At 41.1% G+C, this 17,760-nt stretch overlaps 1 protein-coding gene across 3 annotated transcripts in view; it reads left to right on the top strand.

Annotated features, from left to right (window-relative positions):
- CPED1 (cadherin like and PC-esterase domain containing 1) overlaps positions 1 to 17,760 on the top strand; it is a 232,083-nt gene that overhangs the window by 175,483 nt on the left and 38,840 nt on the right. For all 3 annotated transcript variants that reach the window (XR_003998531.1, XM_030549097.1, XM_030549098.1), the window contains one exon: positions 10,410 to 10,527. Coding sequence is in view for 2 of the 3 variants with exons in the window: in XM_030549097.1 (XP_030404957.1) it covers positions 10,410 to 10,527 (118 nt within the window). In the remaining variant the exon portion in view is untranslated. The remainder of the gene's footprint in view (positions 1 to 10,409; positions 10,528 to 17,760) is intronic.

Below are 17,760 nucleotides of genomic sequence, written 5' to 3' on the forward strand. Positions count from 1 at the left end.
CTTTTTATCTGAAGAAAAAAACCTGTAATTAATTACTTTTTTTTTTAATAAAAAACCTGAACAGCTTGAAATATTTTGCAAAACACATGTTTATAAGTTGATTTTTAACAAAGTGAGGTTGATTGTTCACATGCACCAAAGTCAAATTTCTCTTTTTTAGTTACTAGTGAGATGATATCTGAGCTTTTCAGACTCTCAAAGTTCTACTAAAGAGTGATGCCTCACTAATCCTTACCTGAATTATTTTTATTTATTCTACTCTTCATAAATGTTGTATCATGAATGAACCTAATTCATACAGTATGTACCTATGGAAAAAAAACAGTTACACTCTCAAAATGACATATTACTGAGAATGACAGAGATCTAAGGACTCAGTGACTGAGGGTCAGGGGGCGGACTAGTTAGGATGAGCTGCTGGCCTGCTCCCTGACTAACTTCACAGCTTGACAATCAATGAGCCCAGCTGTACTGCCTTGGAACTGACAGAGTGGCCATAGCCCCTGACTGGCTGCTGATTTAGAAGCCTGGCTTATAAGACTGGCCCCTACAGCAAATCAGAAGCTTCTCAGTGCCTATGGTGTCTGCGGTTGCGCGCTCCTTTTTTCCAGTTCCTGCTTCCAGTCCCTGCTGCTGCACTGCTCCAATCCCTGTTCCCCTCTGGGTGTTAGATTTCGGGCTTTGAGCCCCAGCACTGCCTCTGGCTTACATCTCTGGTGGACTCTCCAGCTCTGGCATTCAGTTTCTGTCCCTCCGGTACTGACCCTTTGCTCATTTCCTAGACTCTGTCCCCATCTGGACCCAGCTCTAACCAGTAGACAAAACTCTCATTTCCACCCTACACCTGACTGCCCATGGCCTGATCGGCTACAGTTTGAGCAGCTCAATAGAAAGATTAGGGGCCCACCTCACTGCAATGGACTCCACTCAGGGCAATTTTTCTCTGGTGGAGCTGGTGGGGATCATACAGAACTTGCAGGCACAGGGGTCCACCCTGCAGGCACAGAATGTGGCTGTACAAGCTGAGGTAGCTTCACCAGAACCCCTGGCTCTTGCCCCCCAGAAACCAAAGGTCCCATAGCCAGGTAAATGTAGTGGTGATCATGATCAGTCTGAGGTTTATTAAACCAATACCAGCTCTTCTTGCTACACCCCCAATCATTCCCTGCAAACCAGGGCAGGGTTCATCATTAGTCTGTTCACGGGGAAAGCCTTGGCCCGCATTCTTGGAACAGTCTAGCCCTATTCTGGGCCAGTTGGAGCAGTTCATTCAGGAAATGTCAGTTATCATTAGTGACCCCCTGTGCACCTAAGCTGCTGAAGCTGTGCTGCAAACGCTACAGCAAGGGCATCGATTAGCTGCCTAATACACTGCCAACTTCCATTGCCTCTCCACAGACACTGAGTGAGGCCATACAATGTCATCAGTTTGGGATTGGGCTGAATGATAATATAAAGTGCTACAAAGTAGCACAGATTGAGCTGCCATCCCATCTCAACAACCAGATCCACCTGTGTATCAGAATTGGCGACTACCTTGCTGAGTGGCATCATGAACGTAGCCCAGGCTCTTGAGCCCTGACAATGCCCCCGCCCACTTCCTCTCAACCGCACACCCCACTCCCAGACACAAAACCCACATATGCTGGCCAGGCCTGACCACAGATGTCTGAGGCTGAGAAAAACCGATGCCAAACTTTGGGCCTGTGCCTGTATCATGGTGGCAGCAGACACTTTCCCTTGAGATGGACTACAAAGTCGGATCAATTTCAGGGTCAGGAAACATCAAGGCTAAGCCATAGTAAGGAGGTCCAGGCTGCACCAATCTCATTCCCCTTCAGAGACTTTGATCTCCATGCACCTGTCGGGATAACAGCAATTGCTTACCCACTGTTGATGTGTCTCCAACTGCCATTGCAGCTTCTACTCCCAATGAGCCCAGTGGTCTACTTGGAGTCCCTAATCAGCTCAGTGACCTCAGGTAATGTTATGTACGAAGATGTAGCTAAAGCCAACAGGATCCCTGACATGTATAAAAATTCCCCAGATCCACTAATGTGTCGCTCCTACCCTTGGGGCTGGTCACCCACCATACCACCTCTTTAGGGGCTATTACCCCCCAGAACAGCGGTTCTCAAACTTTAGTAACCCAAGGACCTCCATTTTGATTTAAAATTTTCCCATGGACCCCCAAACCCTCCTGCCTCCCAGTGCCCCCTGCATGCCTGGGAACAGCTGTTCCCTGGCGTGCAGGAAGCGCTGGGAGGGAGTGGGCAGTGTTGATCAGCAGGGCTGGTGGCAGACATGATTCCGCCCCTCCCCTGACTGTGCTCCGTCCCTGCTTCAAGCTGCTCCCTGGTGTGCAGAAGGTGCATGGAGGAAGGAGGAGGAATTGATCAGCAGGGCCATGGATCCCATGGAGTGGACCCTTGTGGACCCCTTGTCATAAACAGATAGCTAAGGGTTAATGTCTCTTTCACCTGTAAAGGGTTAACAAACAGTGACCTGCAAACATCTGACCAGAGGACCAATCAAGAGACAAAATACTTTCAAATCTTGAGGAGGGAAGCCTTTGTTTGTGGGTTTGGGGTTTGGCTTTGTTCTCTCTGGGTCCTGGACGGGACTAGAGGTGCAACCAGGTTTCTGCCAATCTCCCTGCTACAGTCTCTTATCTATTCAGAATTGTAAGTAAGAAAAGGCGGTCATAGTCTTTTAATTTGTTTTTTTTCCATTTGCATATGTGTACTTGCTGGAAGTAGGTTAAACTGTGTTTCTGCTGGAGAAAGTTTCTTTCTGTTGTTTATAGTTGAAAGACCCTGTAACTTCTTACCATCTAAAGTGCAGAGATAAATCTTTTACTTTTTTCTTTCTTTTTTATTAAAAGTTTTGCTTTTAAGACCTGTGTGATTTTTTTCTCCTAGTTACGGTTCAAGGGACTTGGTGGGGAGAAGGGAAGGATAAATTTTCTCTTTGTGTTAGATTCACGCAGCTTGAATCTGTACGGCCTCTGGGTGAAGGGGAAGGTAACACTCCTCTCGGTGTGGTGATTCAATAAGTTGAATCAGGCGATCTCCTAGTGTTCCCAGGGCGGGAAGGAGCTGGGAGGAAGAAGGGAGGGGGAAGGGAATGGTTTATTTCCCTTTGTTGTGAGACTCAAGGAATTTGGGTCTTGGGACCCCCAGGGAAGGTTTTGGGGGGAGACCAGAGTCTATCAGGCGCTCTACTCTAAGTCTTGATCGGTGGCAGCCTATCAGATCTAAGCTGGTAATTAAGCTTAGGGGAATTCATGCTAGTACCCATATTTTGGACGCTAAGGTCCAGAACTGGGAATTATACTTGACACCCCTGTTTGAAAAACATTGCAATAGAGGCACTAGGAGACTCTTTAGTTCAGATTGATTCAGGTCTCCCACTTTTTGGTCATCCTGGGAATACTCTTGCTCTCTGCCCATGGTTCCTGTATACGTTGGTGATAAGAGACAGTATGCTTTTGCTCCCACTACTGCTAATGATTCTGACTTCCAGAGACCACAGCATATTGGTATTCTCTGCTGTTCATGTTGTTGTTTGGGGAATCTCTACAGGGAGGGAATAGACCCATGGGAGTTGGGCATGCCCCCAACCATCCTGGCTGCCACCATTGAAATACTTCACAAGTACTATGACCTTGCAGATGTATTTGACAACAGAAATTCAGGCACCCTATCCCCACACCACAGATACACCTTATCAACTTTCAGCCAGGTCCTGAAATTCCATTCAACTGCATCTATATCCTTTCCAAACTAGAGCACCAGGCTCTTAATGTCTATCTGCAGGAGAATCTGCAGAAGGGCTTTATCTAGACCTCCACCTTTCCAGCAGGGGCCCTGATCTTCTTTGTTAAAAACAAGGATGGTTCCCAGAGGCCCTGCATTGACTACTGGGCTGTCAAGAGGGTGATGGTATGGAACTTCCCCTCATTCTAACTGAAATAATTCATTAAAATGGTTAATACATGACATGAAAAGTCATTGGAACTTGAAATGTTTCTGCTGATAAGCAGATCAAACTCAGCAAAATAATTTCTTGTTTGTTTCCTGAGCTTATCATTCTCATTATAGAGGAAGCCATTTTACATCTGCTGTGGTCTCAGGATGAGACACATTTGTGGCCACAGTTCAGTCAACAGGTATTTAGGGACGGATTTTCAAAAGTATTTAAGTGCCTTAAGTTGCAGATAGGTATCTAGGGGGATTTTCAAAAGAATTAAAGTAGGGTAGGTGCCTAAATTCCATCAAAAGACACCCCAGTGTAGACATGACATTCTTCCTTCAGTGTTTAGAGCAATGGCAGTGTAACATTATTTTGTAGCTATTCCAAGTGAAAAGAAAATGGCATGAAAAAAAAATTACATTATATTTCTAGACAAAAATTAAAATCCAATCTGAATTGTCAGTCATTGTATGCAGTGTTGTTGTAATACCAGGATATTAGTGAGACAAGGTGGGTGAGGTAATATCTTGTATTGGACCGACTTCTGTTAGACAAGCTTTTGAGCTTACACAGAGCTCTTCCTCGGGTCTGGGAAACGTACTCAGAGTGTCACAGATAAATACAAGGTCAAACAGATAGTTTAGCATAAGTAATTAGTACCTATGATGATAAACTATCTGTTTGACCTTGTATTTAGCCGTGACGGGCTGAGTACCTTTCCCAGATCTGAAGAAGAGCTCTGTGAAGCTTGAGAGAGGGTCCCTCTCACCAAAAGACATTACCTCACCCACCTTATCTCTCTCATTGTCAATCATATCATTTAATTTAAAACAATATGAGACTGCACAGCTCCGCCTTACTCACATTTCAGCTCTTGTTTCTTATGTTCCTTCCTTGGACTGCCAATACTGTCAAACTCCCAGCATTTCATATCCTCTTCCACCTGCCAACTTCAGGCTACATGTTGTAAGGAGCAACCTCCAGATCCTAGCTTACTAGCTTCCCTCCTTTTCTAGTTACTGTACTTTCTTGGCCCCCTATTACTGCAGAAGCTGTTTTCCTCACAATGTATTTAATGTAACCTGTCTTCACAACATTCCTGGCATATTATTCCAATATTACAGATGGGGAACTGAGGCACAGGGAAACTAAGGCCCAGATCCATAGAAATATTTGGGTACCTAACTCCCATTGATTTCAAGTACTTTAAATTTCTCAAGAGGCAGCCACTTGCGTGAGATTTCTGTTTTTGCAAGCCTAATAGGTTTTCATTTAAGCAATTACATTTTTGGGTGTAGAGCTGAATCAAACTGAACATTTGAATCTTTGGTGGTTCATCTATCACTGATTAATTCAGCCAGATATAGAGAGCAAGTTGAATAGAAGTCAGCATGCTGACTATTCCCTCATTTGTTACTGCAATATTAATAAAGTTGATAGAGTGGAACTAATCCATCTGCTCACAATTTATTTCCTCCCAATGAGCTATAATTTCACTTTTTATGAGCTCATTCTTTGACTAATTTTATTAGCATTCCTTTCAGAGTTCCATTTTTAATCACTTTTCATCAAGCTTTAGCTATGTATAAAAAGGTAGAGCTAGACTGGCTAAAAAGGGAGAGATGAAAGGACTTAATGAGAAATATGCCTTAGTTTAAATAGGACCAGATCAAGTAGCCCCAGTGAGACTAAAAAGTCTTAGAGAGCATTCAAAATAGCCTGCTTCACAAGAAGTTTGATTCTGTCATTTCTAAAATTTAAACAGAGTTAAATGAAGTAGGGCAGTAATGTCAACCTTGTAAAGGGAGGGCACGTGTGCCACAGGGCACTTAAAGGAGATCTGATCAGCTGCAGCTTGCCCATGATTGCACGGTTTGTAAGGAGGTAGAGCTAACACTGGGCAAGATAGTGTAGCTGGGAGTTTAGGAAACAAGTGGGAGTTGTGCAAGGTCTCTTCTGCACCATTTTGATAAAGAAGGTTGATCTCTTCCACCGTTCTGGACAAGCTTGGGTTTGTGACAGAAGAAGGAGGTGGGATTACATTTCTGAGTACTTATCCACGGTATTTAATGCAAAAAGTCAGTTGTCCATGAGCTTAGTTATATATTTCTTATTATTTCACGATAAGCTCTGATACCCTGCTCCTTTGTTTGTTCAGTAGGACTGGCAGGGAATACTTCTCAGTGTTCTGCTCTGAGCACTTACAGTGAGAATCAAGAAAGTACATTGGTGCTTAGATCCTAGATTCATTGCAGTCCACAAAACTCCCACCAAATCCTGTAGACATCTAAACTCGCTGAGAACCTACTTTTTTCAGAGTAAAATTTGTGCCTACATTTCTGTCTCTGAGCATGTGTACTGCTGCTTCCCTCTAAGTGTCCCAACACCTACTTCCCTGCTTCAGCCCCAAAGCAATTCACAAACCACAAACAGGTAGGGGTTTGTCCACCTAACATGCGTGTGGGGCCTGATCCAGAGAGTGCACCTACCAGATTAGGCCTCATTCAAAATCCAAGAGGAGGAAGTGCCTACTTTATTGGTTTTAGTCTAGTGGTTAGCACTCTCACCTGGGATGGAGGAGACCCAGCTTCAATTCACCCCTCTCTGCCAGAGTGGGAGAAAGGGAGAGTGCTCTAACTATTCTGGGCTATAAGTTATAATGTAGGCACTGGTAACTACATAGTAACCTGTGGCACCTTAAAGACTAACAAATTTATTTGGGCATAAGCTTTCGTGGGCTAAAACCCACTTTATCAGATCAGGTTGCATCTCTTGAAGTGGGTTTTAGCCCACAAAAGCTTATGCCCAAATAAATTTGTTAGTCTCTAAAGTGCCACAAGTACTTCTCATTTTGGTGATACAGACTAACATGGCTACCACTCTGATACATAGTAACCTGTTATTATCTCATGCTCTAGGTGAAACAAAACATCCAGAATTATTAACTCTACATTAATAACCTGAGGTAGTTGTTTGGTAACATGCTGAAAACCTAGGGCGATTGTTTAAAGGGTGTAATTGATGCTTCTTATGAAGCAGAAATCTCGCTATAGACTGTTTTAGAGAGAGATGATTTCCTCTTCACCCAACAGACCTTTTCCTTCTCTAAATATTGGTTGGGATTAACAGAAAGCTACCTAGATATGCATGAGAAAGCTTTGCTATCTTTTTGTTTGCTAATGCTTCAGAAATTTTCTGTAAAGAAAAAAGTGAAGTTTACTAATAAAGTGCCAAACAAGTCGTAGAATCAATTCTAGCTATATATTGGAATACATATTTCAGCGACGCTTCCTTTTGATTTCAGTCCAGGCGTTCAAGGCTCTTTTTTTGTCTGCCCTTTAAAAATGAGTATGCACAGGAGCAGACACTAAGGGGAAAGTATCATTTAAGTTTGCTTGGGTGCCTCTCATCTTTGCAGTGAGTGATAGCTTGTAAACATACTTAAGATCACAAGATGTTTCATCTTCGGACACGGCGAGAAGGATGTCATAGCACTGCAGTACCTGTGGGGGACTTGACAAATTCACAAGCTGTTAATAAAGCCCTTAATGTACCATACATGGAGCTAGAGTAAATGTTAGTTCCTGACCTCTGACTGCCTCAGCTCCATTTTTATATAGCAATATTAAACATGTCTTTGATCATAAAAGATTAGACCTCTGTAAAAGCAAAAATGAGCCTCCCTCAAGTACTGCAGGTACCGTGACCTCTCACAGCCAGGTGCTCTGAGTTGAGAATTCTGCTATTAAACAATCTATGCTGTATTTCAGACCACGTGCTTTTTAACAAATGAAACTGACCCAATAAATGTAAGCCTGCCAGACAAAATTTGGTCTTGATGGTATCACTCAGTGAATTCAAATAAAATCAAAGAATATTTTTTTTTGTTTAAACGCCTACACTGCACAAGTCTGAACAAGAAAATCCTTGTTAAGTTATCTTATGGCACTGTGTTGAGAGCAAAGATCAGGCTAGTCAGGAATTTAGGCCTTCCTAGTGAAGCCTTGTGCAAATTGTTGTGCTGCAAGGTTGAAGTTTTCTGATGTTACTGTTAGTTTAAGTAATTCTGTCAAATATCTGTACAGTGTGTCCAGACCCTAAGACTCCAAGAGGACATCACAGTTTGACACTAGAAGAACTCAGTGTCATTCATTTGCTTATATCAACCTTCTTTAACTGTTAAACCCCAAACAGGGAGTAAGGTGGTAGTGCAAACAAAAAAACCCACAGAGATACAGTGTCTTCCACTACAGTGAATCCTGTGCATTAAAATGATCCAAAACACTTTGAAGTCAATGACAGTCTTTCCATTTACTTGAAGGGGCATTGAATCAAGCCTTATATGAGAGACCACTTTGCTTTTTGTGTTTTGGGTGTACCCCTAGAGTAATCTTAGCAAAAATTAAGGTACACTAGTATTTAATTATTTCAAGGATAACTTCCTGGCTCTATTCAAGTCAGTGGCAAAAATTCTATTGACTTAAATGGTGTTAGGATTTCATTCCAACAGTCTAAAGACCTAATTGATTGTCATTCATTCATGGTTCTAATTTGAAGGTGGAGGCAAAGTATATTATATTAAAAACATTGTTCTAAATAGTTTGATTGCTGTGCATTTTAGAAGAAATAGTAAATACATGTCAGTAGATGTATTTATTTTAGTATCATTTAAGAAAAACAAAAAAGAATTAAACAAAAACCAGTATAGTTCAATGAATAGGGGAACTATAAATTCACTATCTTCTTCTAAACATTTCTTTTTATTGTCCTTTCAATGTGAAAAATCTTTTTATAAAATGTCCATTCTTTATATGGTTTATTCTGTCTATTTAAACTGCTTGCCACTGTATAGTATGTTTATAATTGTTTAAAAGTAATAATCCTATGAAAAATTAAAAATGAACTGAAATTGTGATAGAATAATGTTTAATTTAACCAGTGTATTTAAATAAATGGCTTAATGTATGTTGCAGTCAGATTTTCATATTTTTTCTTGTCATAAACACAAAATTATTTTGATCTCCATAGCATGCCATATTTTTCATTTTCACAGTTATAATATAAAAAATGTGAATGCATTATGGAGGCACTTGCCACAGTATCATAGTTACAGCTGAGCTAAGCATTTAAAGCAGGGATTCTACCATCTTTTTATACATGAAGGAAATTATAAAATAGTACTCTTATCAGAAGTAGCACAATACAAATTATACTAGTTATACCATAGCACAGATGGTTGTATATTAGATACGCAAGAACGTCAGTACAATACATTATTTAAAATATAAGGGCTCAAGCCTGCTAAGTCTTAATAATGCCAATAATGGCTGTGCACCCGAATAGTCCCATTGGAAGTTAGTGGTGCCTCACAGGATAAGACCCCTAAAGCAGTTTTCAGACAGACTCATTTCCTTGAAGCCAATGAAACTCATTCACCCACAACTTTAAGGCTTTTTATTTTGAAATGATCGGTATGCCAGATTGTTACTGCCAGATTTCTAAAGTGTCAAACATTAATTAAATTCCATTATGCAGGTTTCTAAAGTCCATAACATTTAGTTGAAATGATCGAATTGCAAGAAAACAGGCTGTTCAACAAAATGTGTTTACAGTGTATTCTTCCATCAGTGTAATTTAGTACTTCAGTATTCTCTGTGGATTGAATAATTTATTTTTATTTCTAGATACAAAGATATAATATATGTATTAATTGTAGATCTCAATGCACATATACACATTTACTATAAATATGAAAAAGAAAAAAATACTGTTTATAAGATTTATTTTTTAATTCTAAGCTTTCTTTGCCATAGAGTATTATTCATGTTAATATAGCATATGGATCGTTATTGGGTCTTCCTTTTGTCTATAGTATGCATGAGCCAAACTCTTGAGGTAAATTACGTTTCATTATGTCCATCTCCCACAGTAGGTAATAATTTTTCCAAGTCAGCCCCTTTGGTAGCTCAATCATTTCTTCCTCTTGAGATTCCTCTTTTCTCTTTCTCTGTCTTTCCTTTGCATGTGAGATTCTGGGGATACATGTATTTCTTAAAGCTAAATTGGCACATATCATCAAATAAACATGTTCTGTTTCAGTGCAGGTTTTCTATATAAAATTAATGTGGGCAGCAAGTAAGAATTAAACAGTGATTACAATTTAAAGTATATTTATTTTTATACAAAAATGATGCACAGGGAACTGCTCAATGCAACCTTTTACATGCTGATTGTAGGTTGGCAAAGTTTGTTGCAAATCACTGGTACATAGTGCATTTCAAAGTGTGTTGAATGGAGGACAAATGGATTTCAGAATCAATCAAATATTTTTTTTCTCTCATTAGCTGTCCTTGAAAAAAGTTTTTTACACCATGCATATTGTTAAATGCTTTGGATATGGTACTGTGGTTTTAATTAATTTCATTGTAATTCAGGACTGTGGTTCGCTAATTCAGCTGGAGGAATCCTGTGGATTACAGCCTCTGTCTCCTGAATACCTTTCAGCAATTTCACAGACACAGTTTAAGACTTGTGAAGCTGGGGACACAAAAGGTTGGTTCTTAATATATTCTCTCCCTTTTAAAAGCAAATACCTGCACACCACTAAAATAAAACACACAAAATCACCTTGCCCTTTATGCACACAAAACACACAAGCGAAACTATAATTTTATTGCTGTACAGACTGTTTTGTTACATATTTTACTTATATGAGTCACACAGACAGTTTAGGTTTAAGAAACATTTTTTTCTGAGTTAAACAGTTTCCTCTGAGAAGATAGTTTGCCTGTATAATTATTATTTGCAAGACTCATTGACAATTTTCCATCAAAACCATACATTTTTAAATGGAACTTTTTTTCTTAAATTTTTTCATGTTTTTGAAGAAAAACCTAGAACAGTTTGTTTGGGGTATTTTTTGCAAATAAAAAAACCTATTGGCATTTTTACCAGCTATAGTCTTATATTTCCAATTCCATGTTTTGAATACACAAAAATAGTAACCAAATTTTTTAACAAACTAACCCAAATATCTCCTTTTTATATAAACTTTGTGCACAGAGATTTAAACATCACAATGGACAAGCCAAATAGCATGGTTTAAATGTCTTTTTTATAATAATTAAGATATATGCTGCAGGTCAATATGAATAAGCTCTCTCTTGAGTTAATACAAGGAATGCAGTTTTGAATGTGGAAATATATTGGACCCAATCCCACAAAAATTTAGGCTTGCATATTTTTACAAATGTGAATATTCATTTGCATCAAATTAGGCACATGCTGAAGTCTTTGCAGGATAATTATTTCTATATCTTCCTTTATTAGACAAATGGAAAATGAAATCATACTACTGTATACACTACTAACAGAAAAGTAGGGTATGTCTACACTGCAATTAGGCATCCGTGGTTGGCCTGTGCCAACTGACTCAGGCTTGCGGGGCTCGGATTAAGGGCCGTTTAATTGCTGCGAGATATTCTAGTTTAGGCTGCAGCCTGAGATCTGCCCTCTCTCAGGGTCCTAGAGCCCAGGTTTCTTTGAATGCTGCCTATAGCTACATGAAGAACAATATAAAATACATTATACCCTATCTGTGGTGCAAATGTTTCTAATTGAAACAACATTCAATATATAAAGAGTCAAAGGTCACAGCTAACAGACATGGAAGTATAATTTCTTGTTAACAAAGTGAAGGTAGTTAATACCATTTAAATGACAACATACAGCCCGAGTGCTGAGTGTGCAATACTTAGGGTTTATATATTGCTGTGTAGCTTTCATGCAGTTTACAAATCTTAACTAGTAGAATAATTTGTCAATTAATTCCACGTTTGTAACTACTGACTGAGATCCTGAAGTCCTCCCCTTGCCTCCCCTTTGATTGTTAAATATATTAAGCATTCAAAGAATCATCAAAATCCTGACTCTTCCAAACCCATGAAGAAGTAGGATGGCCTTTATGGTCAGGAGGACTGGGAGTCAGAGTCTGGGGTTACATTCTGTCTCTATTGAAGTTGATGGCAAAACTTGGAAGTTTTCCATTGACTGCAATAGGTCCAGGATTTCACCCCAGGTTTCTATTCTCTTGGTCTGACCTTGGGCAAGTCCTCTAGGATCTGATCCAATGAGGAACTAAGCCTCCTTAACTCCTGTTTGCTGCAGTAGATTTGAGGTGGCTCAGCGCCACCCAGGAGGCACTTGGCATCTTGCAGGACAAGGGCCTGAATTGCCCCGTGTCTGTTTTTCATCAGTAAATGCAGACTATTAATGTCAAACCAGGGTAGTTGCCTGAAGTCTGTCTCAGTTTGGAACCACAGGATTGATAAATGATTGCAGTGACAGTAAGAAAAATCAACATACGTAATTAAGGGTTTGATCCAAAGCCTTCTGAAGCCACTGGTAAAACTTCCCTTGACTTCAATGGGCTTTCAACCAGGCTGTAACATAATACATAATTACATGTTCAGTATTATTATAATATTACTTATTAGTTTTAAGTGGTGTCCACGGGCTTGGCACTTTGCAAAATATTGAAGAGACACAGTGGCTGTCCAAGGAAGCTTAAAAACAAGGAAATCAATGCTGCAAAGCTTCTTCATATGAATCAGGCCACAGTAGTCTATGGAAAGTCCATAGACTTATGTGAACAAATATAGCATGGGGCCCTAAAAGATCATAGCTTAATGTTTAATATTACTGTGGCATGGTAGTGTCACTGTAGTTAAGCTTGCGTCATGACATCTGTTCAAAGACTGACCTTTCAAAGTCCTCTAAAATTTACATGCTTTAGTTAGATGTCTTTGAAATTTCGTTCGCCTCTGGAGGGTACCAGGTAAAGCTTGTGACCCAAATTTGTAGTCATTTGAGCTCAGGGTTGCAAAGATTAAAAACCCTGAAAACATAGCCATTTAAAAAAAAAATTCTAGGACGAGTTTTTCTTGGGCAGAGCTAGAAATCAAACTATTGATGTAGTACAAGTCAAAATGGTCTCAATCTGTCTCATTTTACCCAACATAGTGTGAGTTTCCCACTAAATTTTTGGGGACCCAAAATGAGAACAGAATATAATAAAATGTGCATTTTTACACTGCCCATCTACCAATACAATATACTTTAAACTTGACATTTGTAAGTTCTCTACAGTCCAAATGGATAATCAGATCGCTTTCAAATTTGGTGCACTTCATGGGGATGTAGGGTAGCATTAGTGACTCAAGTTTGGGGTTATATCACCAAGAGATTCCTGAGTTACAGCCACCACAAGGAAACTGGTTTCCTTCTGCTGCCTTGTATTGTTAAACTGAGAGGTAGTAATCACACACCTGGCAGAGATTGATGGCTGTGATCTCACCCTTCAATGAACAGAACTCAGGAGAAGTTAATCACAAGCCCCCTCCTAAAACAAAAGGAGCTTTGGACTGAATGGTTGGAGGTTGCTGTGATTTGTGAGTCATGGGTGGCAGTTTGGGGGGTGGGAGTGGGGAGTGGGAAACAGACATGTGTATACCTCCTGGGAGAGGAAGAGAGGTACAGTGGAGTGGAGGAATGAGGAAATAAGGAGAGAAAGGTTTGGGGCTTCAGCAAGGGGAGGAGGATTATCAGAAGAGGGATAGATGGGGATGGATGGTAAGGGAGGAGAAAGAGGTTGGGGGTTCAGGTATGGAAGGCCCCCAGCACTGCCAGTGCACCCAACTGCACCCCAGCCTCCTGCACAACACAGCTTAGTGTACTCCAACTCCCTGCACCAAACCCTCTTCCACCTCCAGCTCTGCAAGTGCACCCCAATGCCTTGCACTCCTCAGCTCTGCCAGTGCATCTCAACTCTGTGTGAAAAGTATTAATAAGTGTTGGAAGAACATTTATTAGAAAATTGGCAGGTTTCTGGCTAATTAGAAAACATGTACTGTATGGCATAGAACCATTCCGAGCTCCAGTACCTCAGTGTTTCTCAGAGTTGGGTGTGCATGTGTGGTTCGGTGGATAGCTGGCTCAGTATACTAATTGCAATGCCTCAGTATCATTCAAATGTCAAAAAGGCAAAATCTATGGCTATTTTGCATGATGCTCTTTTCATTCGGTACCCATTTCATCCAATATTACTAATTCACAGCTGGTAAAGGGAATAATTATTATATACAAAAATATATGAAGTTGCAGTCCTTTAAAAATACATATGAGTATAGATTCTATATGTATAGATTCTATAGATTTCCTGTTGGCATTGAATAATGCTTCCTATAGACAACATTTGTTATAACATACATCATCATTCACTCAAATCTTTAGCATATGTTTTAGCAGTGGTTCTCAAACTATGGGTCGGGACCCCAAAGGCCTGGCATTACATTTGCTGGGGCCCAGGGCTGAAGCTGAAACCTGAGCCCCACCACGTGGGGCTGAAGCCAAAGCCTGAGCCTCACTACTCAGGGTCAAAGACAAAGCCCGATGGCTTCACCCCTGGGTGGAGGGGCTCAGGTTATAGGCTTCTTGCCTGCGGCTGAGCTCTTGGGCTTTGCCCCCTCCCCCCCGCCCATCGTGGTGGGGCTTGGGCTTTGCTCACCCCCAGCCCAGGGCAGGGGGGCTCGGGCGGGCTCAGGCTTCAGTCCCCCCTCCTGGGGTTGTGTAGTAATTTTCGTTGTCAGAAGGGGGTCACAGTGCAATGACGTTTGAGAACCCCTGTGCTATAGGATCAATCTACTTATTTATTAAATATAGGGAGAGCGCTAGTGATTATAGATCACACAGACTGTTTGAAGAAGCTTTCCATATGGTACTTATCTTTTTCAGTCACCAAAGTTTAACTTTTATTGTTCAGATGTGATATTAAGAAGAAAGTTCTGTAAAGGAAGTGCGATCTCAAAAGTTAGTTACTGCCAGAACTTTTATGTATTTGATTTGCAAGAAGAAATTGAAATGTGAGGAAATTAAATGCCCAGTTTTTATACAATTGCTAAATTTAAACCACTCCTCCCCACAAAGAATTTGCCATTAGGGATGCTCTTTAACAACTTTTTACATTGGGAATATTTTTTTAATTCTCTGTGAACAAAACTCCCAGGCCTTAGATTTGAGTCACAACCCAAATTAGGTCAGGAAATTCAAAGTAAGACAAACATTCTGTTCTTACTCTGTTATTCTAAAAGGGAGCATAGCAGTAATGGTGTGAACTAGATCCTGTAAGGTACTAACATGGCTGCTATTGCCATAGTATTTGAATGCCTGAGAATCTTTAATGTATTTGCCCTCACAGCACCAAGGTGAGGTAGGAATGTTTTAAAGAGGGGAAACTGAAGCACAGAGACTAGCCCAAGGTCACACAGGAAGTCTGTGGCAGAGCAAGGGTTTGAAGCCAAATCTCCCAAATCCTAGTCTAGTGCCCTAACCCACAGAACCTTTCCTCCCTATGCTGCAAGTCACCTGCCTAATGAAATCCCTAAATAGATAGACACCCCCACCAGTTTGAACAGCAAAAGTTAGAACTCTAGGGCCTGATCCATAGCCCACTCAACTCAATGGAAATATGCCTGTTTACTTCAGCAGGCTTTGAATAGGGACCTTTGTGCATCATTCACTAATACAACCTCTAGGCATATGTGTGTATGTGTACAGTACATAGCAGTGTGAGCTAGGTAGTGCATTACCTTGCACAGTGGCAGGATTATAGGACAAATATTGCCCTTTCTGTGCTCTTGCAAGGGCTTTCCAAGGGCTGACAGGAAAGATTTATGCCAGTTTTATGTGGGAGGACTCTATACTTATCTGTCTGATAAACCAAAACACCCTGCCACTTACTAAATATATTTGCTTCCAGATTTTCCCTCTGTATGTTTGGGGTCACCCCTATGCAAATCCTCTTTCTCATCAAGGTGTCAGGAAGAAACTCTCAAGGTATCTAGGACCCAGCAGTCTTGTTTTCCACAGTCTCATGCTCTGCTATATTTTTATAGATTAAAATTAAACATGTCCATAGCAGTGTCCAAAATTTTCCTAATCCTGCAAGGGGGGCTGGCACATAAGGCTAATGGGGCTTAGGCTGCCTGAATAAACTTGTGCTTCCAAAAGCTGGACTAGTGTAAGGAGAGCCAGAAAAGTGACAAGCAGATCTTTAGAAGCCTCGTTTCTGTTGTTCTGCCTTCCCTGCTCCTGTCCACAGCCTCGCACCCCAGCGTAGTGGTGAGAGCAGACAGCTCAAGCAGCTGACCATTCACCACGACTCCTCAGATCTGTTACCGCAAGCTGCAAAGCACACGGTGACAGTGGCAATCTCTGACATGATGGGTTCTCGGAGCCAAACAGAGCTAGCATTTAGCAAATAAATGAGATCAGTGCAGAGACTCAAATGCATTACGCTCTGTTCAAGTCAAGTTGAAAGTGGGTTGACAGCAACAGAGACTGAAATAATGTTTCTCCTCAGAAGTAGTAAAGCATGGGTGTAAGCAGTGGAAGATCCCCCCTAAAACTGTCTTACTTATGTGCCTCAACACCTGTTTGGAGAGACCATCTCCAGGAGGGGTTCTGCAACCATTTCATCCTTGGCCTCTCTGTCGAGACTGGCAAATCTGCCGAAAGTGACAGCAGTTTTTCTGATGTGTCCACTAGAAATCAGACTGAGACAGCAATCTTATCACATAGGCCACTAAACAGCCATTGGATAGCAGTGACATGGAATCACTACTGACCTATGCAGGACTTGCAAAAATAAGATTAAAACGTTTACATCTGGATCGCATTGCCAATCCCCCTAAATCTCGTAGCCCTTCTGATTTAGTGTGACTCAATACCCTATATGCTATGGCTCTCTTCGGGATCTCTGATTTTTCTTGAGCTGTTGGATGCCCACAAATATGTAGCTATTGCTCAGAAGTCCCCTGAAAAGCATATTCCTGAGCCTACAATTTTAAAATAAACCATTCAGTTAAATCAGCACTGACTGAATTCTTGTCCTAGTAATGAACAAGAAAAAAATGTACCAAGCAAGGAATTGAATAATCCACAGGCATTTGCTTATCTGCAAAGATTCCTCCTCCATACTGCACAACCAATACATTGACCTTACCCTTATCAGGATAGACTTGAAGCCAAGACTTCATGCTATTTATCCTTACTGGAGTAGCAGTATTGAACCTGATCCAACCTCTGTTTGTTGAGTCTCTTTACCCACTTGACCACTTTATAGCAAGTTACACACCTTCAATTTGTTTGAACTTACAACTCCTATGTCACTTGCACCTATCAATGTTAAGTTGCCAGTGTGTCTTCCAGATAAGTTGGCCCAGAGGTTTCAGATTGTGAAAGGTAATGCACGTATGTGAGGTGTTTCATCAGCTCTGGCCATATGACTATTGTAACCGGCCCCACTGCAGGGAGTCGCTCTGGGTATGTCTACACAGCAAAGAAAAACCTGCAGCTGGCTCATGCCAACTGACTGGGGTTCGCTGTGGGTTTTTCTTTGCTGTGTTGTAGACATACCCTCTGAGTGCTGTGGAACAGCAGTCCCCTATATGGCTGGTAGTGTTCTGGGCGTACCACAGACTTAGCGGCAAGTGCTAGAGGAGCTCCATGCACTAGGCCCTTCAGTCTCTAGGCCTTGGTGTGTTTCCATAAGCACAGCATCTGAGGAATAGCGAAGGATGCCAGCAATAAATGGTGCAATTAATGATTGCTTTAAGTTACATTAAGTTAAGTTCCTAACAAAGCCTCTGAGGACAGTCCAGTATGGGGTAAGGAGGTGGGACCCCTATGGCCTGGTGCCAAAGGTACTCACTCCAGGCCACTGCTCTC

This window comes from Gopherus evgoodei, chromosome 1 (genome assembly GCF_007399415.2).
Source record: "Gopherus evgoodei ecotype Sinaloan lineage chromosome 1, rGopEvg1_v1.p, whole genome shotgun sequence".
NCBI classification, from domain to species: Eukaryota; Metazoa; Chordata; order Testudines; family Testudinidae; genus Gopherus; species Gopherus evgoodei.